Source organism: Tamandua tetradactyla, chromosome 1, assembly GCF_023851605.1.
Source record: "Tamandua tetradactyla isolate mTamTet1 chromosome 1, mTamTet1.pri, whole genome shotgun sequence".
Classification (NCBI taxonomy): domain Eukaryota; kingdom Metazoa; phylum Chordata; class Mammalia; order Pilosa; family Myrmecophagidae; genus Tamandua; species Tamandua tetradactyla.
In genome coordinates, this window is record NC_135327.1 from 152,310,932 (window position 1) to 152,338,773 (window position 27,842).

At 35.9% G+C, this 27,842-nt stretch overlaps 1 protein-coding gene and 1 long non-coding RNA gene across 4 annotated transcripts in view; one reads left to right on the plus strand and one right to left on the minus strand.

Annotated features, from left to right (window-relative positions):
• Positions 1-25,269, minus strand: part of SAMTOR (S-adenosylmethionine sensor upstream of mTORC1) — a 131,585-nt gene extending 106,316 nt beyond the window's left edge. Inside the window, exon 1 of one of the 3 annotated variants that reach the window (XM_077111277.1) lies at positions 24,780-25,269. In XM_077111277.1, coding sequence (XP_076967392.1) covers positions 24,780-24,939 — 160 coding nt within the window. In that variant the 5' untranslated portion in view covers positions 24,940-25,269. The other 2 variants (XM_077111356.1, XM_077111431.1) reach the window with 2 other exon arrangements.
• On the plus strand, positions 25,069-26,217 carry LOC143642742 (uncharacterized). The gene is made up of 2 exons (XR_013155854.1): positions 25,069-25,454; positions 25,932-26,217. It is a non-coding gene; the product is annotated as an uncharacterized LOC143642742 (long non-coding RNA).
• Positions 26,218-27,842: the final 1,625 nt, after the last annotated feature.

Below are 27,842 nucleotides of genomic sequence, written 5' to 3' on the forward strand. Positions count from 1 at the left end.
GTATTTTGTTCTGAAGATCAAGTCTCACTGTACAAAACTCTAGAAGATATTGAAAGGAATGTTTAGCCTTTGCACTATCACCCCACTGGATTTTTCTTTTTATTCAGATTATTCTCTTCCATGGTATTCTGTTATCCTCTTTGTTTTAATTGAATGGAAAGTCCATGAGGTAAAGATTTTCCCCCATATTGCTCACTGCTTATCTTAGCACTTAAAATCAGTGCCTGGTACATACTAATAACAAGAATTTCTCAAGTGAGATTAGTTTTGAACAAATTACTTGCTCCATGAAGGTAATATGTCACTCACAATTTCAGGAAATGTTCTTTTGTGCCATTTAATAAAATGTTTATGAATTAATTATTTTATATTTAATAAATATTTTAATTCATTACATTTATGAACAATTACTGTGGCTTAAAATGAGGAAGCAGCTGAGAAATCTAGTCAAGAAAGAAACAATCTGGAAGTTGGGCAATTATCATAGATAAAGCTGATTTCCTATTAATTGATTATTCTTCCAAAATAAGGGCTTATGCTCAAGACAGTGAAGTATTTGATGGGACGTCTTATAAAACATTATATAAAATTGTCCTTGACCCAGGGAGGACTATAAAAGTGTGACTTCTTTGAAACTTCAGTTTCGCCAATGTTTTGGTCATTCTAGATACTGAAGACATAAAATAACTTCCCTGATAATATTCTTTATGTTCTTGAAAACTCATTGGCTATATAATGGACCTAACATCCTACTGTAAACAAAGAGTATCTTGTAATAATATTCTTCTAGTAGTAGTAACATTTATCTCTTCAGGATCCTACAGTTGTTACCTGAGGTGCTGTTTTATAGACTCCATAAATAGTCATAATCAGTCACAGATACCATTACATCTTTAATAGTCACAATGCTGAAGAAAATTTTCTTAATTTTTGGCTGGAAAACTTGGAAACCATGCATTTCTGTGACTGGCAGGTATAGCATCTGCTTAATCTTGTTCCACAGAATTGGGGCTGACAAAATAAAACAATTATCATTATACCACACTGCATTCACTAGCAAATGTCAAATTTATTTCTGGCAACAATACTTGACAACCCATTTCAAATTCAGCAACATTTTTTTCCTTTTGGTATGTCTCAGGACTTCTTACATCCATAAATGATGTAGGAAGAGAGTCATTTGATCTCAGCTAAATTATTATCATACTAACTTGGGCAAAAATGTCTAAGCTACTCCTTTGAGCCATTCTCTGAGAGCCCAAGTATACTACAAGTTCCAAAGTCAGATATCTTGTATGTTACAGTCAGGTTCAAAGTTGGAATACAAAGGACTATTTAAATATTTAACCACAGATTTTCAAAAAGCCAATAAAAAAATGGTTATAAGGCATGAATATACAGTTTGCAGAAAATAAATTAGCTTTAAGCATATGAAAAGCTAATCACTATCATTCATACAGAAAAGCAAAAGGAATAATCTATAGCTATTTTATTCATTAAATTGTCAAAAACAAAATAGTTAATAATATAAAATAATGGTAGGCATTTTTGGGAAATAATATTTATACATTATATACAAAGATTGTTTATGGCACACGTGTATTTCAGCCTTGATAATTTAATAATGACAGAAAGGTAACAATTGAAACAGTCATCTACTGGGTGGGGATGACAATGGACTATTCAACAGTTATTAAAAGAGAAAGGTAGATTTACATGTGTTGATATAAAAATATCTGCAATATTATCGTGAAATGACAAATACAAAGCATAGTACGGTAATTAATAGTCCTCCCATTGGTGTACATTAGAAAATAGGACTATATACTTTTGAATGCTGTGGTAGTTTGAAGCTGTTATGTACCCCAAAAAGGCCATGTTCTTTAACCCAATTCTGTGGGTACAGACCTATTATAGGTGGGACCTTTTGATTGGGTTATTTCAATTGTATGTGACCAAGCGAGAGGATAAAGTACACATGAAAAAAAAAGACAGCTCAAAGAAGCTCTAGAGAAACTAAGAGACAGAGGAGGACCACTGAAGCTCAGAGAGGAAGCCACTGGAATCAGAAGCTGAAAGAAATGAAATCTAGGAATGAAGGACCAGCAGATGCTGGCCATGTGTCTTCCTATGTGACAGAGGTGTCCTGGATACCAGCAACCTGTCTTCAGAGTCAAGGTACCATCCTGTTGATGCTTTAATTGGACAATTTCACAGCCTAAGAACTGTAAATTGAAAATTAATAAATCCCCATTGTAAAAGGCAAAAAAAAAAAAGAAGAAAAAATAAACAGAAAGGGGGAGAGATTAAGACTTTCCAAGAAAAGCAAAAGCTGAAGGAATTTGTTATCACTAGACTTATCCTACAAGCAATACTAAAGAAAGTTCTTCAGACCGAAAAAAAAGGACACTTAACAGTGGATCAAAGCAGCATAAAGAAATAAAGTCCTTCAATGAAGGTAACCATATGGATAATTATGAATGCCATAGTAATGTATTACATTGTTATGTAACTGCTCTTCTTGCTCTCTAAAGGTGCTGCAATGCAAATGCTTAAAAAGCATAAAATATTGATAGCTTTTGGACACACAATATACAAAGATATAATCTGTACAAAAAGTAGGTGGGGGAACAGAGGGGTATAGGAGCAGTGTATGTATATGCTATTTAAGATAATTGGTACCAAATAAAATTAAAGGCTTAGTATGTAAAATTTTAACTCCATGATAACCACAAAGAAAATATATGATAAATATATTCAGAAAGAAATGAGAGGGTCTCAAAGTTGTACAATACAAAAAGCCAAATAAATATGGTGATAGGCATTAATGAAAGAATTGATGTCAAAAATGTTATAGGACTTACAAACACAAAATAGCAAAATGGCAAAAGTCCTGCATTGTCAGTAGTGACTTAAAATGTAAATGGATTAAGGGGGTACAAGAGCAGTTCAGTGGTAGAATTCTTGCCTGTCATGCGGGAGACCTGGGTTCGATTCCCAGCCCACACACTTCCCCAAAAAACAAGCAAACAAACAAACAAAAATTCAATAAATGATGCTGCAATACTGGGATATTCACATGGAAAAAGAACGAAATCTGACCCCACCATACAGCATACAAAAAAGAAAAAATGTAAATAGATTAAACTCTCCAGTCAAAAAACAGAGATTGGCAGAAAGGATTAAAAATAAAAAGTAAGACCCAACTATACGAAGCTTACAAGACTCACCTTAAATTCAAAGACATAGGTAGGTTGAAAGTGAATGGATGGAAAAAGAATATATTATGCAAGTAGTAACCAAAAGAATGCTGGAGAAGCTATGCTAAGATCAGATAAAACAGATTAAGTAAAAAACTGTTACAAGGAACAAAGGTCACTATATACTGATAAAGGGTCAAGTCAACTATTATAAATATGTATGCACCTAACCACAAAGTCCAAAAATGTATGAAGCAAATATTGACAGATCTGAAGGGAGAAAGAGACAGTTCTAATAGTAGGAGATCACTTTCAATGATGGGGAGAGCATCTAGACAGAAGATCAGTAAGGAAATAAAAAACTTGAATGATACTCTAAACCAGTAGACCTAGCAGATCTATAGAGAGTGCTGAACCCAAAAGCAGCAGAATACACATACTTCTCTAGTGCATATACATCACCCTCCAGACAGGCCATATATGTTAGGTCACAAGTCTTAACAAATTAAGAAGTATTAAAATCATACCATGTATCTTCGCCGACCACAATGGAGTGAAGCTAGAAATCAGTAACAGAGGGAGAAATGGAAAATTCACAATAATTTGGAAATTAAAGAACCTATGTGTTAAAGGAGAATCACAAGAAGAATTAGGAAATAACTTGAGGCAAATGAAAATGAAAACATAACAAAACACATGGGATATAATAAAGGCAATGCCAAGAGGGAAATTTATATCTTTAAATTATTACATTAAAAAAGAAGCAATTCTTGGGTGGGCAATAGTGGCTTACTGGCAGAATTCTCGCCTGCCATGTTGGAGACCTGGGTTTGATTCCCAAGCCTACCCATGCCAAAAAAAAAAAAAAAAGAAGCAACATCTGAAATCAGAGCCCTTACCTCAAAATTAAAGGATCTAGTAAAAGAACAAACTAAACTCAAAGAGATCAAAAGGAAGGAAATAACAAAGATTAGAGCAGAGATAAATAGAGAATTAAAAAAAAAAGACTCAATAAAACCAAAAGTTGTTTTGTTGTAAAGATCAGTAAAATAAACCTATAACTAGACTGACTAAGAAAAAATGAGCTCACACAAATAACTTAAATCAGAAAATAAAAGGGGGGGCATTACTACTGACTCCACAGTAATAAAAAGGATTGTAACAGGATACTATGAATAAGTGAATGGTAACAAACTGGATAACCAAGATGAAATGGACAACTTCCTAAAAACACATAACCTACAGTGACTCAAGAAGAAAGCGATTGTAATAAACCAATGACTAGTAAAGAGACTGAATTAGTAACTAAAAACTTCCCAAGAAAAGCCATGACCAGATGGCTTTACAGGTAAATTTTACCAAACATTCCTGTTCAAACTCTTTCAAAAAACTGAAGAGGAGGTTCATTGATTTGCTAAAGCTGCCAGACTCCAATATACGAGAAATGGAACAGCTTTTAAAAAGGGAATTTATTGCATTACAAGTTTACAGTTCTAAGGCTGTGAAAATGTCCAAATTAAAGCACCAACAAGAGGTTACCTTCACTCAAGAAAGGCTGATACCATTCAGAACACCTCTAACAGCTGGGAAGGTTCATGGCCGGTGTCTGCTGGGGTCTTCAGCTTTTGTATACCTCTGTCAGCTGGGAAGGCACATGATGATATCTGCTAGCTTTCTCTCCTGCTTCCCATTTCCTAAGGCTTCCCCAGGGGTGTTTTTCTTCTTCATCTCCAACGGTCTTTGTCTGAATGGGCTCTGAAGCTTTTCCCAAAATGATTCCCTCTTAAAAGTCTCCAGTTAGTGACCTTACCTTGAATGGGTGAAGACACATTTCCATGGAAACAACTTAATCAGAAAGATCCCACCCAGCAATACTGAATGAGGATTAAAAACACGGCTTTTCTGGGGTACACAACAGTTTCAAACTGGCACAGGAGGGAATACATCCAAAATCATTCTTTGAGACCATCATCACCTTAAAGATACCTACAGACCAATATCCTTTATGAACACAGATGCAAAAAATCCTCAACAAAATACTAGCAAAATGAATCTAACAGTACAGCAAAAGAACTGATCCAGTAGGATTCATCCCATGTATACAATGGTGGTTCAACATAAAAAAATCAATAAATGTAACATACCACATTAACAGAATGAAGGAAAACAACCAGTTGCTCATCTTATCTCAATTGATGCAGGAAAGTATTTGACAAAATCCAGCACCACTTCTTTTAATATATATATATATATATATAAAGATATATATATATTTTTTCTTAAATGGGAGATCTTCACACATACATTCCAGACATGGTGTACAATCACTGGCTCACAATATCATCACATAATTGTGTATTCATCCCCATGATCATTTTTTTTTAGAACATTTGCATTACTCTAGAAAAAGAAATAAAAAGAAAAACTCATACATACCATACATCTTACCCCTCCCTCTCATTGACCATCAGTATTTCTATCCATCCAATTTATTTTACCCTTTGTCCCTCATATCATTTATTTACTTTTTTATCCATATTTTTTACTCATCTGTCCACACCCTGGATAAAAGAAGCACCAGACACAAGGTTTTCACAATCTCACAGTCACACTGTAAATATTACATCTTTATACAATTGCCTTCAAGAACTACTGGAACATAACTCAACAGTTTCAGGTACTTGCCTCTAGCCACTCCAATATACATAAACTAAAAAAGGATATCCATCCATATAATGCATAAGAATAGCCTCCAGGATAACCTCTCAACTCTGAAATCTCTCAGCCACTCAAACTTTTTTGTCTCATTTCTCTCTTCCCACAGTAAAGTGGTTTCAATCTTTCAGTTCTGTGACAAATTTCAATATGGTTCAGTAACAAATGATTTCTTATTCAGAAATTTAGATTTCTTTTTTAATGGAACCATCTCAGGACATTATTCTACAAACTGTTTAGGAAAAAGAGGTGGGGAGGGAGGGGGGAGGGAGGGAGGGAGGGAGGGATTGGAAAATTTTTCACCAGAGAAATAACATAAAGAGGTAGGCACTTACAGGAATGAGGAGCTTAAAGTAGCTCAAATTAGTTTAACTAAATATCAGCTCCCAAAACAAAGAGCTGATTTGTTCAAGGCACAGCAAATGCTCAGTACAGCTCTACATCATATATTCTTCTGATACCAGTGGATGCAGGCTATGAATAGAGCTGGCATGCCTTACCCAATGCATTTTTTTTTTAATTCAGGGTTTGCCCTGCCCAATAACTGTAATCTCTGCCTCCTGTTTTCGCTGTTTTCTGTGACGCAGCAACAGTCTAGCTAGATTTGCAGTAGAAAGTAGCACCATGTAAGTCTATGTAAGTAAATAGCAGCATTTTTAATTTTCTCAGTTTTATCAGTTTCCAACAATTGGAGCGGGCACAAGGGAAAAGAATGGGCTTTTTCAAGAATATTCTCAAATAATGAAATATCTATAAATGCTTAACAGCTTAATTCAATGTATTTTCAGAAAATAGTGAAGTTTGAATTATTATCAGATTGCAAAAAAGATGGCTTCTTCACATCAAATTACTATGAAGGCATAAAGGACCCCAAATAGTCAAAATCATCTTGAAAAAGAAGAATGAAGTTGGAGAACTCACACTTTCTGATCTTAAAACTTCTTATAAAGCCACAGTAATCAATGACAGCATGATAGAGACACAAGAACAGATACACAGACCAATGGAATTGAACTGAGAGTTCAGAAATAAAGCCTCACATTTATGGCCAACTGATTTTGAAACTGATTTTGAAAAAAATGTTTTTATTGAGATATCTTTACGCACCATATAGTTCATCCAAAGTATACAATCAATGGATCACAATATCAACCATCCACATGATCATTTTTAGAACATCTGCATCACTACATAAAAAAGTAAAAAGAAAAAAACTATACATCCCTTACCCATAATCCCTCTTTCTCACTCCCCCCGCAATTATTTATTCATTTTTTTGTCTTTATTTATTCATCTGTTCATACCCTGGATAAAGGGAGTACCAGCCATAAGGTTTGCATAGTCACAAGGTAACACTGTAAAAGCTATATAGTTATGCACTCATCTTTAAGAATTAAGGCTGCTGGAATACAGAGAGACAGAGACTGACTACAAAGGAGCACAGGAAAATTTTGGGGGTGGTGGAAATGTTGTGTATGTTACATGATTCTCAGGTGTATACATCTGTCAAAACTTACTGAATTATATGCTTTAAATGGGTGCAATTTATTGTACCTAAAGCGTAAATACAATTTTTTTAATGATCATGTAATAGTTACAAAATAAATATTAGATTTCTTTAAATTTGAAAGCCATAAAATTCTCTACAAAAACAGATTTACTTGAAGCATCATAAATAAGTCCAGAATACATTCTCCTTAAGTGACCATATAACCAAATTGAAATTCAAAGAATTTTTATTAACATGAGATAAGGAGAAAAACACATGACCAAGTAGAAATGAGATTTTACATTAAAACAAAATGTTCAGAACCAGACAGTCTCACAAACACAGTCAACCCTCTTGACACACAGTCTTTTCATTATTCTTGAGCACATGATATAGTGACACACCTCAAAGTGGAACAAAAACAACTAAAATGTTTGGTGATGAAGTAGCTCCTGAGAGCCAAATAAAGGAACAATCTGAAAACAAACAAAAAAAATCTGACAACCTGTCTTATACCCAATATTCTATGACTGATGATTTCTCTGATGAGGAGGAAAAAAAAAATCTGATATTCTGATGTGCTTTAAAGGTTGGATTTTTCATATAAAAACTCAGAAACGTGTAAAGCAAAAAGGGGAAAAGTTATAGCTGCTCTTTTTTTTTGTTTTTCTATAACATTCATTTTTTTTAAAAAACTCAATCCCACAGTTACATTTGTAAAGAACAAAGCATGGAAAGTCAGATTTAAATGTACTCCAAAACCTGAAAAACCATGCCAGTTTCAATGATATTGTTAAAGTGTTTGATACTGCAATACTCATTAAAATTTACGTTCAGATTAGGAAGAAAAAAAAAATCCAGCCTGACGCATTTTGTTAACATTACAAAGAAAACAATATAATTTAAATGCTTTTTTTTAAAAAAAGATACAAACGGTACATTTACACATTGTTCATGCATAACAGGAAAGATTTTTTACTATATGTGTTACACCCTCATTTGACTGACCATAGGAACTCCTTATCAAACCCCTCCACTGTCAGCAAGTGTCTGGTGTTTGCAAAGAAGACTGGATCCACACACAAAAGCTTTCATGTAATTGGACCAAGCATGATACCTACCCATATAACCTAAGAATAACCTGGATCCCTTCAAACAGGGAGAAATTTTACCTGATGAATTTTTTCCACTCTAGTATTAATAGCTCAATGTGTGATTTTTGAAGCCGATCTTTATTTTGTGGTTGAATGAGCAATCACACTCTAAAGGATTTTGGAGGATGAGATTCTCCTGGGATTCTTCTGATCACACTACAACACTCTTTCTAAAAAAAAAAAACTTCTCAGTTTAATTCAGGAGATTTATATATAGTAACAAGAATAAGGGACTTAGTTTACTATTCTTTGTTTGTCTCCTATTTATGCTAAATAGCAATATAACAAATATTATTTAAGAAAGCAGGACATCAAAAGACACAACTTGGAAATAGGATTCACTTTATAAAAGCAGGAGAAGGGCTCAAGACTTCATTCTTCATTCTCATTCTCATCAAGGTGTGTTAATACTGAAATATAAATAGTTAGGGTTTGGATTGTCCTTGCAACATGGTGAAAAAGGATAGACTAGTTTCTGTAAACCTCACAGAGAAAATATTCACAGCTCCCTGGATGAAAATAATCTACTGAAAATACAGCAGACAGGCCAGTTTTTACCCTCTAGTTTTCCTTCTGGTGACATACACGACCCTAACCTTCCTCATTCAACCATATTCACACCCAGCTTTGTTCAATTATATACTTACAATATTGTGCTACCATCACACAGTATTGTGATATTCATTTCCAGACCTTTACAATCCACCTTATTAAGCATTCTTTACTCCTCAAGCATCATTGTTCAATCTCTACGCTTTTCCTGTCTCTTGATAAACTATGCTCTCAAATTTAACTCTAAGAGTTTACTCATTATAGTTAGTTGATATTAGTGAGATTATACAACATTTGTCCTTTTGATTCTGCTTATTTTTATCAACATAATATCCTCAAGGTCCATCCATGATGCTGCATGCATCACGACTTCATTCTGTCTTTCAGCTGCATAATATTCCACCCTATGAATATACCAGTTTGCTCATCCATTTGTTGATGAACATTTGGGCTATTTCCATCTATTGGCAATCGTGGATAATGCTGCTATAAACGTAAGTGTGCAAGCGTCTATTTGTGTTCCTGTTTTTAGTTTTTCTGAATTATACCCTGTAATGGGATTTGCTGGATCACATGGCAATTCTCTACTTAGCTTCCTGAAGAACCGCCAAACTGCCTTTGAGAGTGGCCACTCCATTCTGCATTCCCACCAGAGGTGAACAGGTGTACCTTTTTCTCCACATCCTTTCCAGCACTTGTAGCTTCCTGTTTTGTTTTTTAATTTTTTATTTACAATGGCCATTCTAGAGAGTGTGGAATAGTATCTTACTGTGGTATTGATTTGCATTATCTTAATAACCAGTATTTATGTTTCTTCTTAGAAGTGCCCATCCATGTCTTTTGCACATTTTTTAACTGGGTTGTCTTTTTGTTGTTGAGTTGTAGGATTTCTTTATATATTCTGGATATTAAACCTTATTGGATATGTGTTTTCCAAATATTTTCTCGCATTGAGTAGACAGCCTTTTTACCTTCTTGACAAATTCCTCTGATTCACAAAATAATTCAATTTTTAGGAGATCCCATTTATCTGTTTCTTCTTTCACTGCTTGTGTTTTGGGTATAAAGTCTAGGAAATCACCTCCTATCACAAGACTATAAGATATTTCCCTAAACCTTTGTAGAATCTTATATAATGCCCTAGGTATTCTTTAGGATTGGCAGGAATGGTCTTGGTTGGGGTTTGGCAAGTTATGATAGGTAGCAATGTCTAACTGAAGCTTGCATAAGAGTGACCTCCAGAGTAGCCTCGCGACTTTATTTGAACTCTCTCAGCCACTGACACTTTATTAGTTACACTTCTTTTCCCCCTTTTGGTCCGGATGGCATTGTTGATCCCATGGTGCCAGGGCTAGGTTTACCTCTGGGAGTCATCTTCCACATTGCCAGGGAGACTTTCACCCCTGGATGTGGAAGACTTAAATTTAAGTTGTTAATACTACCCTAAGTGATCTACAGATTCAAAACAATCCCAATAAAAATTCAGCAGCTTTTCTGTACAGAAATGAAAATACTAATCCTTAAATTTATATGGAATTGTAAGGGGCCCTGAATAGCCAAAACAAGCTTTAAAAATGAAGAACAAAGTTGGAAGTTTCACACTTCCCAATTTCAAACTCACTACAAAGCTACCATAATTAAAACTGTGGTACTGGCACAAGGACAGACAAATGGACCAATAAACTAGATTTGAGTTCAGAAATCCAAAAATCTGCAGACAATTATTTTCAACAAGGGTACAAAGTCCACTCAATGGAGAGAGAATAATCTCTTCAACAATCGGTGCTGGAAAAATTGGATATCCAGATGCAGAAGAATTAAACTGGACTCCCATCTCAACCATACACAAAAATTAACTCAAAATGGTTCAATGAACTAAATACAAGAGCTAAAATCATAAAATTCTGAGGAAAAAAAAGGAAATCTTCATGAATGGCAATGAATTCTGAGATATGACCCCAAAAACCTAAGTAAAAAAAAAAAAGAAAAATAGGACATTATCAAGAAAATGAAAAAAAACTTACACAATTAGAGAAAATGTTTGCAAATAGTATCTTAGATAAGAATTCAATAACTAGAAAATATAAAGCACTTCTAAAACTACAAAAAAGCAAACAATCCAATTTAAAAATGGGTAAGGACTTGAATAGACATTTCTCCAAAGAAGAGATATAAATGTCCAATAAGCACGTGAAAAGATCATAAACATCATTATCCATTTGAGAAATGCAAATTAAAATCACCATGATACATCACTTCACACTCAGTAGGATGATTATTCTTAAATAAACAGAATAACAAATGCTGGCAAGATAAGGAGAAATTGGAACATTTGTGCATTGCTGGTAGGAATGAAAAATGGTGGAGCCACTGTAGAAAAGTTTTATTATTCCTCAAAAAGTTAAATACAGAATCATCATATGATCTGGCAATTCCACTCCTAGGCAGATACCCATAGGAACTGAAAATGTGCTCAAACTGATACCTGTGCACCAGTATACACAGCAGCATTATTCACGAAAGCTAAAAGGTGGAAACAAATTATGTGGTCATTAATAGACAAATAGATAAAGAAAATACGGTATATACCTAGAATAGAATACTACTCAGCCATAAAAAGGAATGAAGTTCTAATACATGCTACAACATGGATGAACCCTGAAAACTTTACACTGGAGTGAAATAAGCAAGGCATGTAAAGGCAAATATTGTATCACTGCACTTATATGAGCAAATTTTAGAGACAGAAAGGAGATCAGAAGTTACTACAGGCTGGGGGAAGTGTGGAATAGGGAGTTTTAATTTAACAGATGCAGACTTTCACTTTGGGGTGATGAAAAATTTTGGTAATGAATGGTGGTGAGGGAGGCACTAAATTGTGACTAGAATTAAAAACAATGAATTATACATATTAAAGTGGTTTGAAATGGGGAAAAAGAAAGATATTTCCTGAAATTTTCTTTTAAGAGTTTTATGGTCTTAGCTTTAATGCTTGGATCTTTGATCCATTTTGGCTTAATTTTTGTATAAGATGTGAGACAGGGGTCCTTCTTATTTCTTTTGGCTATGGATAGCCAGTTCTTCCAGCACCATTTGTTGAAGAGACTGTTCTGTCCCAGTTGAATGAACTTGGTCACCTTATTAAAAATCAGTTGTCCACAAATGAGAGGATCTATTTCTGAACTCTCAATTTTATTCCTCTGAACTCTCAATTTTATTCCACTGATTGGCATATCTATCTTTATGCCAGTACCATGCTGTGTAACATTCTTTTAAACTTAATTTATTTTTAATTGTGGTAAAATATAAGTAAAATAAAAATCATCTTAACCATTTTAAGTGGACAATTTTTTTTACATTAAATATACTGACAATACCATGAAATCTTCCTTACTATTTCCAGACCATATATATTATCCCAAACCAAAAACCATACTCATTTAGCAGTTAACTTCCCATTTTTCCTTCCCTTTACACCCCCTAACCATTGTTTCACTGTCTCTAACAATTTGCTTATTCTAAGTATTTCATATAAAAGAAATCACACAATATTTGTCCTTTTGTGTCTGATCTATTTTTTTCAACATAAGCCATCAAGGTTCACCCATGTTACAGCATGTATAGCACTTCATTTCACCATATGACCGAATAATATTCCACTGTAACATATCACAGTGTATTTATCCATTCATTTGTTGATGGAAAATTTGACAACTTTCATTTTTGGCCACTGATAATAATGCTGTGATGAACATTGGTGTACAAATATCGGTTTAAGTCCCCTTTTCAAAATTTTTTATATACATATCTAGCAGTAGAATTGCTGGATCATATAATTCTGTTTAACTTTCTAACTACAAAAATGTCTTCCACAGAGGCTGCACTATTTAAATATTCCCATCAACAATGTACAAGGTTTCTCATTCTTCCGCATCCTCCCCAATACTTGTTAATTTGCTTTTTTCTTTAAAATTACATCTTATTGGGTGTGAATATTTGTATTTCTCTAGTGGCTACTGATGTGCACCTTTTCATATACTATTGGCTATGTGAGTACCTTCTTTGAAGAAATGTCTATTCAACTCCTTTGCCCATTTTTCTTAAATGAGGTTCACTATCTTTTTCTTGTAGTATAGAAACAGTTCTTTTGTTTTTTTTGGGGGGGGGGGGGGGGGAGGATGCTCCGAGAAGCTAACCCGGGTCTCCAGCTCAGCAGGCAAGAATTTCTGCCACTGAGCCAATGTTGTACCACCCTTAGGAGTTTTTATATTTTGCCTGTTAAACCCTTATAAGAACAAGATATATGGTTTCCAAATATTGTTCCCATTCAGTAGATTATCTTTTTGCTTTAGAAGGAAGGATGTCTTGTATATTTTTTGTTCCTCAATTATTTCATTACTATTTTTTTTGTACTTAGGTGCTTTTTTGTATTGTCTCATTTTGATACCCTTCTTTCCTTTTCTCTGTACTTTTCAATTATTTTCTTAGAGGTTACCTTTGTAATTAAAATTAGTATCTGAAACTAATAATGAACTAGTTTGATTAGTAACAATCTGATAGTGGAAGTATACAAACTCTCTATATATGCTGTCCCTCTTCCTTTATATTATTGTCACAGATTACATCTTTATATATTGCATACCCATTAACATAAATTTTAAATGTTATTTTATATATTCTCCTGTTAACTCATATAGAAGGGACATCCAAAAGTAAAATAATATAGGGCTTTTACTTTTAAAAACGTAATTACCTTTACCAATGTTCTTTATTTCTTCTATGGTTTTGAGTTACTCTCTAGTGTTCTTTAATTTCACCCTGAAGGACTCCCTTTAGCATTTCTTGTAGGGCAGGTCTTCTGGTAATGAATTTTCAACTTTTGCTTATTTGTAAATGTCTTAATTTCTCTTTCATTTTTGAAAGACGATTTTGCTGGATATAGAATACTTGGTTGAATTTTTTTTTTCTTTAATAACTTTAAATATGCCATCCCACTGTCCTCTGGCCACATGATTTTTAAATGAGAACTCTGTTAATCTTATTGGGGATTCCTTATATGTTACAAATAACTTCTCTCTTGCTGCTTTCAAATTCCTCTGTCTTTGAATTGCGACAATTTCACTATAATGTATCTTGGTGCAGGTCTCTTAAATTCAAACTTGCTTGGAATTTGTTGAGCATCCTGTATATTCATGTCTTTCATCATACTGGTGAAGTTTTTTGCCATTATTTCTTGAAATACTTTTTCTTTTGTCTTTCTGGGACTTAGATGATGCATATGTTCTATACTTGATGGTGTTCCCAGGTTCTTCGGGCTCTGTTCATTTTTCTTCATTATGTTTTCTTTCTGCTCCTTACACTGGATAATTTGAATTGTCCTGTCTTCAATTACGCTGATCCTTCTTCTACCTGTTCATATCTGCTATTGAATCCACCTACTAAGCTTTTCATTTCTATTCCTGTACTTTGCAGAGCTAAAATTTGTTTCGTTCTTTTTTTTTTTATAATTTTATCTCTTTATTTTTCAAAGTCTTCCTAATTCCTTTAGTTCTCTGTATAATATGGATTCCTTAAGCTCACTGAACTTACTTCAGATAGTTGGTTTAAATCTTTGGCTAACAGCTCCAATGTATGAACTTCCTCAGGAATGGTGTCAAACTCATTTTAAATTTATGTATTTAACAAATACAGTGTTTCCAATGTACCAGATAGTGTTTAAAGCCCTTTAAAAATATTAATGCATTTAACTGTAGTAACAACCCATTGAGGTAGATATTTTATTTTACAGAAAAGGAAACTGAAATACAGAGAAATTAAGTAACTTGCTCAAGATTATACATCAAACCAAGCATTCAAGTGTCAAAGTCCATGCTCCTAACCATTATATACCATCTTGCCTCTTTTTATGAGTTTTTAATTTATGAACTTTCATGGATATAAACAAAGCTTTGCACCACAGCAAAGTACACTAACTCTACTGGCCACAAACAGATGGTCTTTTGTCACTCAAATGTAACTAAGTAGCTTCTGCAATTGTATTATTTGTTAGATTTCTGGCAGTGGTTCTCAACTCTGGCTACACACTCGAATCACCTGGAAGCTTCATTTAATTGACCTGGAGTGGGAATTTGTCATTTATTCTAATGCTCCCCAGATAAATTCACTATGTAGCAACTGCTCAGAACTATGGCCTATGACATTGTGTATTCAAATGTTTGGTGAAATAACATAGGGAGCAATAAGGCTTGCAATAAACTAAAAAGTTGAATTTAATTAAAAAACTTGGTATCCACAAACCCAATTTGGCTCATGCTGTTTCTTCTGTTTGAAGCAGTCTCTTATTATAAACACATTTATGATAAAGAGTTAATCCAAAATGCAATAATCTTTGAATACATCCTTTATGAGAGTGGAAAGAATAAAGAAAAGTCAGAATCAATGTAATCAACATGTGTCATGCCCTTGTGAAACTTTCCAAATGTGTGTATGGCATATAGATAACTTCTTTATTGTAACTTTCAAACTTTCAGACAAAAGGAATTATGAACAACCTTCTGGGACTAAATTTTTTCATAAGTAGAGAATTTTGGTGTAAATGGGTATAGGGGTACTCAGAATGCCTCCTGAAAGGCCTAAGGATTATCCATCTAGTCTAAAACAGCCCCTACAAAGGGCATCAGTATATCTACACTTAAAACACAACAAAGCAGGAGAGTTTAGATGAGTGTTTCTTGGATGTCTGGATTTTACAACTAGTACAAATTTCACCCCTATAATTTAGGACATGGATACTAGGGCTGCAAAATTTTTATTCTGCCAAGTTAGAGTGTATAACTGTAAATACACACAAAGACACACACACATAGAGAAAACCATTACCATCTTCTAAACACCAAAATACACTGACACACATTACACCCATCATAATATTTCTATTAGGTCTCACTTTCCTGTGGACTTACAAAAACTATATATATATATTTAACCTTTGGCTGACAGTGATATGTGAGAACCATCAGGCAGGGAAGGATTAGGAGAAATAATTCACTGTAGATATCTGTAGAATTCACAGTAGACAGTAAAATAAGGCGGGTACAGTCAACAAAGTTATTCAATGTATGTTAATAGGTATTTTACAATATCTATTTCTCCACCATTTACAGTTTATATACAGAAAAACAGAATAAATGATGTTCATAATGACAAGTTGAACCATTTAAAAGGGAAGAATCTAATATAATCCAGTTAAGAAATATGAACATGAATTCATTAGAAGAGGTTTGTATCAGAAAATTCAAATTTAAGGATAAAGAATATAAAAAGATAAAACTCAACTATCTTATAAATTAGCTTCTTTTTTCAGTACCTTGAATCTATGAGGGATGGTGCTGGGTGCTAGGAATACACAGATAAAAGGCAGGTTTTCGATTTGGAGACAGATAAGTGAAAAGATAAGTGATAAATATGATAAAGGTAAGCACAATGTACTATGGAAGCACAAAATAGAAGAACATTTATTTAGGAAATTGTCTTAGATGTTATAAATGTGTGTTTGTGAGGAGGAAGTTATGATGATTAATAAAACCTAGGTCTTTGTTTCAGGCATTTGCATTCTAATAAATTGGCCTAAATGACTCATCTATGAGGACATTATTTCAAGATGCCTGGAGATCTCTGATTCTAAGCCATAATATTTCATAATCTAAATTTTAGATTGTTAAAAGCATTATGCTTTAAAACCTCCTGTATATCACCACTGCTGATCTAAAGAAGAAAACTTTAGAAAATGTTACTTGAAATAGTTAGGGGGGAGTGGGAGAACAGATAACGTCCAGGGAGACATCTACTTCTTAAACCACCTTGAAGACATAAAGACAAGATAGCTACAGTTTCACCTTTAATGTTATTTCATTTATGTTACTTGAAATAGGGAGGGACTCTGCTGCTTTTGGTAATTAGCAAAGACTTATAAAAATGGGAGTGCCATAAGTTTTATTTGGTAATAAAACATGAAAGTCTTAACCTAACTGTGAATTGCCAGAACTTGAACAATGTATAGATTACTCTTGTACATACTATGTATCCCAATTACAAATAGAATTGTATAAAAGAAGACCTTCCAAGCACTGGATTTTCAAAGATAGCAAAAATACTGCAAGGGGGAGGTGTTTATAACGAGGATTATGTGACAAATTTGCTTGAATTGTTTAGACAATAATGCAAGGCATACTACTATTCCTCTATAAAAATGACTAAAATAAAGGGAAATCTAATATAAGAAATCAATATGTGTTAAAAGAAATCAATGAAGAAATTAGAAAACCACTTCTAACACCAATATCAAGATTCAAAAACAAGTAATTCTTTATAAGCAGTACAGCAAGAATACTTAATACTGACAAACCATTAACTTAGTTATTTCAACTGATGCAACACTTCTGAAAATTTTATTACAGAAATAAAGCGTTTCTTATATGAGTAAGAAATTAACTTAAGAAAACAATTAGAATTCCCAGGAAAAGCACATTCAAAGTGCCCCTGTTTTTCTTTACAACTGCAAAATCTTAGTTTTTTTGTTTTTTTTCCTTTATTTTTTCAAAAAGTGGTCCAACACTCAACTGCATCAAGAATCGGCATTCAAAATGGTTCCCAAAAAGATGCCCAAAAGGATACTAAAGCACCCTAAAGTTTGAGAACACAGCCCTGGCTATCTTAAAGCTACAAATATGATATACAGATAGTTAAACAAAAATATCGCATTGAACCAACAGAGACCAGGTATCTTTCTAAAATCAAAGCAAGTCACTATCTTCTTAAATACAATAAACATAATTTTACCTTTTCTTTTGGACTTTAGGTTGTCACTATGAGCACTTCACTCTGCTATAAATGCAGCATAATTGACAGGCAGTATAGTTCCACTAGTATGTCAGCGCCTAACCACAGTAGAAACTCAACCCCTGTGAACACTCACTGTGTTCTCTGATGGTTTCACTTTTTCCTTCTGATCCTTATCTACTAGTGTCTTCCAATGATCTGTCCTCAGTTAAACATTATCATGACAACCCCTGGGCAGTTAACCTGCTCTCACAGCGTCAAGCTTCATGGAGAGAGCTAGCTTCCAATTCAACATTTTTAAAGGATATGTTTCAAGCTGAATCGTTACTACTATAATTCCAACCTATATAATAAACCTACCTGCCTAATCACCCTGTCCTTCCTGCCCCCTCATCCCACCCAAACATGCACAATTCCATACTGGATGCTATTGGCACCACTAACATTCCATTTTCCAGAAATCTTGGCATTACCTCTTCCCGTTTACTCCCTTTCACTGAAACTGCTCACTCTGACCTTCAGAAAGTCTTCCATTTGTCTTTCTCCATTTTCATGATCATCACACCCTTATTTATGCCATTATATCTAAATTGGATTAATGCAAGAACCTCCCAGCCTGTCTCATTTCTTCCAGATTCCTTCCTACTCCAACCCACTGTACTTCAGCTCAGTGTTCCTCAACCACTAACCTATGTCCACTGTAAGTTTTATGGAGCTTTTAAAGAATAAAGATTACTCCCACCCCATAAAATGATTGAATGATTTGCACCAATACTTTTTTAATTTTTATTAAACCTTCTAAACATAAAAAGTTCCTTGGAAAAATACTTTTCTACAAAGATAAGTAATGATAAAAAAAATCAAATAGCTAACATAATGTACACCTACTATGTGCTATTCAGTGAATTGTTTTATCAATCAATGTTCTCTTTATCTTTGTCTTAGTTTTTTCATTTTTCCCCCTGCTGGAAGAGCAGTTCTAACTCTCTTACGAAAAAGTTATTAAGCTTTCTATGGACAGTCTTTAGAAAGTATCTTTTGCTGAGCAAGGATACTATCACAAAAGGCAGTACTTTCTGTATCAGAACGGGTATGACTGGCAAGAACATAAAAAAAAAAAACCCACAGTAAAACCTCACTTGAAAAGAGTTAAACAAAGAGAACCTAACCAAAGGTTTTTGAGGTCATGGAGGCTGTCAGTATCTTAAAGCAGTTGTGATGAAGGGCCGCTGAAGAAAACGAAAAGAAAATTTCAATTAAAAAGTCTGTTTCCTGGGCTAAAAGGAGAAATTTTAAGTTACACATGTTACTAGAATAATTTTTTTTTTAAAAAAACAATCTGTAATACTGATTTTTAAAACAATTTCAAAACTATGTTTCAGAAAAAATATTAACTTTCTAGCCATTCTTTAATTTTTAGTTTAAAAGATTTTTAATTCAAAGGTTTTCCATCCTCACAATTTCATTGTTTTAGGTGTTTGCTAGAGAATAATCAATCATAAACGTATTCATTAACCAATCTTAAACTGCTATTCTAACTATCCTTAGTTCCAAATATTAAAGAATTTGAATAACCGATAAAAATTAAACATCTGAACTAGGCTATTTAATCTTTGACTCTTAAAATGCTGTTCACAACTACCAGTTAACCTTTTATAACATCATCTTTTTTTCCTGAACTTGGTCTATAGAACCAAACTATCCTGATTTTTTCTTCACCTACTTTTATATCATCATAGCTAATAGTACTTTTTTTAAAAATATAGACTAGCATAATAAAGATCATCCATAACTCCATGAGGTATCCATAACACCTTGAGGATACCAGCATTAACAGTTTAGTACATATTTTTGTATGTACTTTGTATTTCTCCCATTCATCACAAGCCTGTGTTTATGTGATAAATCGTTTTAATTGTTTTGACATATAGAATAAGTAAATTCAGGGACTAGATCAACTGATGAAAATTTACTAAATAAACACAGTTACAAGATAGGTTAAAAAATCAAAACTAAATGGAATAGAGATTGTACTTTTAGTGATGACAGCTGGAACCTTTGACATTTTCTTGGAATTTTTACATGAATACTTTAAGTTTAGAAAAAGAAATGTCAAGTACAATAATAATCACTACATGAATGAGATTAAGTGAATAGGATTATGGAAAAAATCATACAAAGACAACTGAAAATATACATGGCTCTACTTCAGCTCTCAATTTGAAATGTTTTTCTCAAGGAAATCTGATTAAACAATGAAGTCCCTGTTTGGAAAGCAACACTAGCTGTTTCTTATTAAGAAGCTATCTATAACTCCTGTGATATATTTAAAATATTTTTAGATTTTGTGGCAGTCAAATTTTTAAGAAAACACCTATACAAATAAACATTTCCATTTACATAAAAATCTATAAATGGCTGACACCAAACACACCCCTTCTCATCACATTTGCTATGCATTTCCCTACCATTTCCTCTTAGTTACTACTTCAGGTATTAGTACTGCCTGGAATACTGATCTTTATCACCAAATCACACTTTGTCATATAAATTGACACAGATTCTCTAAGTGGGACACAGGACAGACAGTAAAATGGAATAGAGAAGAAAAAAGTAGTAAAAGAAAGTGCATAAAAAGTCCCCTTGGGGGAATGGTGAGAAAGGGGAAAAATTCAACTTTCCCAAGTTGTGATATTCTCACAAGCAGTGTGGACAACCAAAGCTACAGGATGAGCCCCCAGTCTTGGGGTTTGTTCATATGAAACTTAACTTCACAAAGGATAGGTCAAGTCTCCTTAAAATTAGGCCTAAGAGTCACCCCCAAGAGAATCTCTTTTGTTGCTCAGATGTGCTCTCTCCAACCAACGCAACAAGCAAACTCACCACCCTCCCCCTGTCTACGTGGGACATGACTACCAGGGGTGTGGACCTTCCTGGCAATGTGGGACAGAAATTCTAGAATGAGCTGAGACTCATTGAAAAAACCTTCTCAATCAAAAGGGGGAAGAGCAAAATGAGACAAAATAAAGCATCAATGGCTGAGAGATTCCAAACAGAATTGAGAGGTTATCCTGGGGGTTCTTCTTACGCATTAATAGATATCACCTTGTTATCCAAGATGTAATGGAGAGGCTGGAAGGAACTGCCTGAAAATGTACAGCTGTGTTCCAGTAGCATGCTTCTTGATGATGATTGTATAATGATATAGCTTTCACAATGTGACTGTGTGATTGTGAAAACCTTGTGTCTGACACTCCTTTTATCTACCTTATCAACAGACAAGTAAAACATATGGAATAAAAATAAATAATAGAGGGAACAAATGTTAAAATAAATTTAGTAGACTGAAATGCTAGTGATCAATGAAAGGGAGGGGTAAGGGGTATGGTATGTATGAATTTTCCTCTGTCGTCTTTTTATTTCTTTTTCTGAGTTGATGCAAATGTTCTAAGAAATGATCATGATGAATACTATGTGATGGCTTTGTGAATTACTTATTATATATGTAGAATGGAATGATCATATGTTAAAAATGTTTGTGTTTGTTTCTTGTTATATTTTCCTTTTAAACATTAAAAATTAACAAAAAAAAGAAACTGCATAAAATCTACCTGGAGTCTTTATAACCCAATCCACTGCCTCCCACCCACACCTGCTCATCATCATCAACAAGCATCAGTTAGACAAAGGTGTTGGGGAAAGATGGGAGAAACCTTTTCCTACTACAGCAGAAGGATCTCATTTTCATCCTTCTTTCTGTTCTGCTTCATTTTCAATTCTACCACCAGAAATAAGAAGAGAAGGGAAAACTCCTCTCCAACCCGAGATTTATCCAGTCTTCACTCCTGTCCTTACTATCCAATTTATGTGTTGTCTCTTTCATCCCACCCCTACTCATTTCCTTACCTATCATCTCTTCCTTTGTGAAAACACACCTCACAAAGCCCCAACTCAACTAATCATACCCACCTAATAGATTACCCATTGCACTGATTTATATCCTCCTCCCTAACACATATTCAAGTGCTACTGACTTCTTCTCATTTTTCCTTCCTATCCACCAATATTTGGAGAAACATTGCTTGGAATTGAGAAGAAAAACACCCGTTCCCATAAAGTGTGTATAGGGCTACTGATGAATTGTCCAAACTCCAAGCAAGTTGTGCTATCTTTTTAGACTCAGCTCATACATCTACAACATGAAAGACCTACTTTAGGTCACCACTCCAAAATCCAGCTGACAAATTTCCAGGCCCTAGTAATGGGATTCTGAAACTGTATATCTGAAATGGAATGCAGCAATTTTCTAACAGGCACCTGGAAGAGTCTGCTGATCAGCCATATTTGGGATCATTGATAAAATACTAAGGTTCCTTCTAGTCTACCATTCTAAGACTCTCTGCTGTAATTTTCCTGTATTTTCTTTAGGAATATTGTTACAAAAAACGTACTTTCCAAAGTTATTTGTACTATAGTTCAGGTATGTTACTGATTAAAGAGGTATTTGTGGGTTTGACCTAGCACCTAAATACCAATATTATTGTCTTATGACCACAGCTGACCTGGAAATTAACTTATAAAACATCCTCACAAAATGGAGACCACCATTATTACAATAGAAAGACACCTAATGAGAACACTAAAAAAATATTTCTTTGAAATTATTATGTGTACAGACTTTTTCTCAAATGGCTTTTGGACAACTAAGATTTGACCTACATGACTAAAATAAAGGTAGAAAAGGTATGCTTTTTAGTATCAAAGTAAACTTTGCTAGTTTACCTATGGGCTTTGTTTATCATTGGCACAAAGCCTAGAAATCTAGATCATTGGGGAAATCCAAGGCATTAAATTGCCTAAAGCACAATTTTTATTCAAATGTTTATAGACTTTCAGAACTTCTCCTGCCCAGAAGCACACTAGATCATTCACTTACGAATAACAAATATCTACTTAAACTTTGATAACTTCCACCTACCAATTTTCATTATAAACAAGTGTTCCTGTGGTTAATATTCAGGCTAAAAGACATGTTTAAATATGTGGGAAGTAAGTAAGTATAAATAGGGAGGATGATACATCAGTGGTGTGTTAAGCGGAACCTATCAGTTTATGATTAAAAAATTACTATAAAACAGCAAAAATAGAAATTGAAGCATACACTACTCATTTCTTTTTATAAAAAGATGCACTTAATTTTGCACAAAATAGCATGATAAATTGCAGGAAAGTGTGTCCATTTATTTCCTCATTTCTTCAAGCAGCATAAAAATTTACAATGAATGCCATTATGTAAGTGCATTCTATGAAGATCAGGAATGATGCAATTCTTCGCTACAGTAACTACTCATTTCATTGAATAAGTTGTGGGTTGGGGCTTAAAGCATCCTTCAAAAAACAAATGTCAGCATCTTAACTATACCCTGTAAGTCTCTTTCTATTGCTACCTATTAGCGATAACTCTAGATCATCTTTGGGGATGACTATTTAAGCAGCCTCCATCTAAAATCCAGTCAAGGAAAGAAAACTCTGGATTTAAAGTCTGAAAAATGAAACAGCAATTACATTAAAAGGAACAAAAGATACTTAGTCTTAAGCTTCTAACGTAATTGAAACGTGTGTGTAAAAAATCAAAAGTAACATGATCTTACATGCCTGCTCCTTACTGTCATCATTTTACTTCTAATCCTAAATTATCAACTAAGGATAAAACTTACTCTAAAAAACTGCTGACTTTTCAGTTTGCAATTAAACTAAAGTTAGAGCAAGTAGAAAGTGATCCCTCATTTTGATCCTTAGGTATTTCTCCTGAGCATATGAAAAACTGGGAAACTCACTGTCAGTCTTACAAAATAACTCTGTAAAAAAAAAAAAAAAAGAAAGAAAGAAAGAAAAAAAAGCCACAACTATATTAAAAAGTATCAAAGATAACCAGACCCCAACTATAAACACTCCTCAGGCGCAAGCAAGTTACTAAGGCTCCTTCCCTTGCTTATGATCTTTCAAGGGAAGGATTCTCACGGAAGGCCCGCATCACGGGTATCAGTGTCCTAGAAGGCTTGGTAATTACACAGACTATTCAAAACTAACCAGGATTTTGAGGACCTACCCCGGTTCTCTTCCCAGCCCACCCTACCCTCCCCTCCTGACGAAAAAAAACCGACTACGATTGCGCATTTGAATAATGGGAGAAGGGAAAAAGGTAGGGATGTAGATCTTCCCCATTTTAACAAGGTAAAGTCCAGCCAGCTGAAAGGCCTGCTGATTTCGCAGCCCTTGAAGCCACTGCGAGGAAGCTTCGGCACGGCCCTGGCTAAACCCGTCGGAATGAGGTTCTAGGAAAGGAGTCTGACAGAAAAGCAAGTGAACAAGAAGCTGGTCTGGAGGAAGACAGCAGGGGTAACTGAGGCTTCTTTCAGTCTCTCTTACACAGATTTTACCTGTCTACGCGTTTTACGTTTCAAGTCGCTCATAACTAGATGCCCCCACATCCTCCATCCTCGGTGAGTGTTTGTGTGTGTGTGTGTGTGTGTGGTGACAACGATCTCAGCACCTCGGCTAGAGAAAGAGGATTGAGGGCTGGTGGCTCAGTTCTCCCACAGGCCCAGAACTCGCCTTGAAGGGCCCACGAAGAAAAGGGGGCGGGCAGAGCTAGCCCTACGCCAGCTCAGAACTCGAACCCAGAAGGTGTCCCGGCCGGGGAGAACGGCACAGCAGAGGATGACGTGCAGCTCCTTCGGGTGTTAATGGTGGCCTCTTCTCTTTGGGACAAGTGACAAGGGGGTGAGGGTGATGAGGCTTCCCCTCCCCCCTCCTCAGCCCGCTGTTTACCTTCCCGGTACTTCTTGCGAAGCCTACGGTGGACGCTCTTCACCACCCCAGAGAGCTTCTCCTGTTCCAGCTTCCGCTCCTGCTCCGGGGGCGGCGGAGAGCTCGGGGGTCCGGCCCCCTGCCCGCGAGCAGCGCTTCGGCCGCCGGCCCCCGGCTCCATATCGCTGCCGCCGCCGCCGCCCCTCGGGCCCCCGCAGCCGCTCGCCAGGCGGAGGAGGTGGGGAAGGAGGAGGCAGCAGCCGGAGGAGGCAGAAGAGCAAGAGCTGCGGCGTCAGAGGTGGTACCTCACCCAAATGCACAAGCTGATTGGTGGACTCTGGAGGGCTGGGCGGAAACGGAAAAGGACAGGGGCCAATCCACGGAGAGTGCCGGCGGCACACCCGGTTGTTTGGGAAAGCGAGCAGCTGGAGGAGGAGGGGCTCGCAGGCTGAGGGGCGCTGAGGGGGTGCGAGGGCTGGGCCCCTCTCCCTCCGTCACCCCTCCTCGGAGTGTATGCGCAGGCGCTGTGGTGAGGTCACTGGAGACGTGCTGCGCGGGATGCGCTTGCGCTTCAGAATTTGCTTAGTTTGGGGTTCATTCTGCTCAGCTTTATCACATCTGTTGGTTATCCTACTCCTGCAGTGTGGTGCCCACGGCCAGAGTCCCGGACCTGAGCGCTCGCGGCACCTTTCGCACGTAGGTCCTCTTTAGTCGCCTAGCGCTGAGGTAGCGCTTATGCGATGACTTGGCAGCGCAGTTACCATTCCCACTTAGAGGAATCCAAACATAGATTCTTTCATTGACGCAAGGAAAGGTGAATTAAACCAAGTGATGATTTAATTCACGGGCCGGCTAACTTTCCTTGGGGGACCTGTGGTCAGTACCCCTAGTGCCACTGTCAGGCAAGGGACTCAGAGAACGGGGAGGAAAGAATCTAGGAAAGAGATGAGATGCGGGGGAGAGATCCCACAACTGACGCACCTCAGGAGCGCTGTACTGGCTCGAGGTTCTTAAGGGGTCTGCGCTAGTCTTTTCTCATCAGAATTCAGCGCTTTTAAAAGTCTGCTTGGGTGATCTCCGACCCTTTAATTTGACGGGACTAGTTTATGCGGAGTTTGCCCTAGTGGGTTTGGCAACTTTCTCCTCCTTCCGCCATCTCTTCTTTCCCTACAGGAAGCCAGAGGGAATGCGGTTCCTGGCTCCCGTCCCAGAAAGGTGAAATACTGCTGCCCAGGAAGAGGTAGCTCTGCGTTAGCTTCTGAAATGGTACTGAGGCTGCTGGAATGTCAAGGATTCAACAAGACTGAGAGCCGTTAATGAACTTTATTAGCTTGAATACTACCTCTGCACTGCAGTTGTTGGTTACATGGCATTATTTGAAAATTGATGGAATGACGACTTCTGGATCAATGACTTTATAACTGTGAATAAAGCTTGCATTTATGTAACTTTAAAAAAATTTATTAAAAAAATTTAACAAACAAAATAAAACATTAACATATATAATCAGTAATTCACAATATCATCACTTAGTTGCATATTCATAATTTCTTAGAACATTTGCATCAATTCAGAAAAAGAAATAAAAAGACAATAGAAAAAAGAAATAAAATGAAAACAGATAAAAAGATTATACCTACCTACCCCTTACCCCTTGCTTTCATTGATCACTAGCATTTAAACTAAATTTATTTTAGCATTTGTTCCCCCTATTATTTATTTTTATTCCATATGTTCTACTCCTTTGTTGACAAGGTAGATAAAAGGCGCATCAGACACAAGGTTTTCACGGTCACACAGTCACATTGTGACAGCTGTATCATTATTCAGTCATCATCAAGAAACATGGCTACTGGAACACAGCTGTACATTTTCAGGCAGTTCCCTCCAGCCTCTCCATTACATCTTGAATAACAAGATGATATCTACTTGATGCATAAGAATAACCTCCAGGATAACCTCTCCACTCTGTTTGGAATCTCTCAACCATTGACACTTTGTCTCATTTCACTCTTCCCCCTTTTGGTAGAGGAGGTTTTCTCAATCCCTTGATGCTGAGTCTCAGCTCATTCTAGGATTTCTGTTCAGGAAGAAATTGCCAGGAAGGTCCACACTCCTGGGAGTCATGTCCCACATAGACAGGGGGAGGATGAGATTGCTTGTTGTGTTGGCTGGAGAGAGAGACCACATCTGAGCAACAAAAGAGGCTCTCTTGGGGGTGACTCTTGGGCCTAAATTTTTTTTCTTTTTTTTTTACATGGGCAGGCACTGGGAATCAAACCCAGGTCCTCTGGCATGGCAGGCAAGCATTCTTGCCTGCTGAGCCACCGTGGCCTGCCCTTAGGCCTAAATTTTAAGTAGACTTGACCTATCCTTTGTGGGGTTAAGTTTCATCTGAACAAACCCCAAGACTGGGGGCTCAACCTATAGCTTTGGTTGTCCACATTGCTTGTGAGAATATCAAGAATTCAACTTGAGGAAGTTGAATTTCTCCCCATTCTCACCATTCCCCAAAGGGGGCTTTGCAAATACTTTTCCACTCACTGATTGAATCACTCTGGGATTCATTGGGGCATCACTCTGGACAAACCAACAAAATCTCATGTCCTACCTGAGATTCCAAGTACTTACGGTGTTCTATCAAACTAGCTATGTAAGTTACATTAGGAAATGCACTAGTCAAAATATAAATTTTGTACCAAATAAACATTTTTTGCTTTAGTCTCACACATAAGGTGACATTTTAAAATATTATCATCTATTTTCAGCACCCTGCACTAATGACATTCCTTTGTTCTTCCTCATACAAAAACATTTTTTAAATTTGTTATGTAACTTTTTATAAGCCACTTTCTAAATGATGAAGAACTTAAAGAACAAAGTACAAGAGGAATGGGAGAGTGGAAATAAAAGGAGTTTGGTGGAATCTAAAGGTGGAAGATGCATCTCTATGCTCACAGTGGAGAGGCAGATCAAACGCAAGGATAGGTACATGTCAACTCAAAAAGTTTATTATTATTATAAAGAGAAATTACATGGAAGTACCTAATAAATTGAGAGTGTAGTGGTCTTATCTGGGAGAAT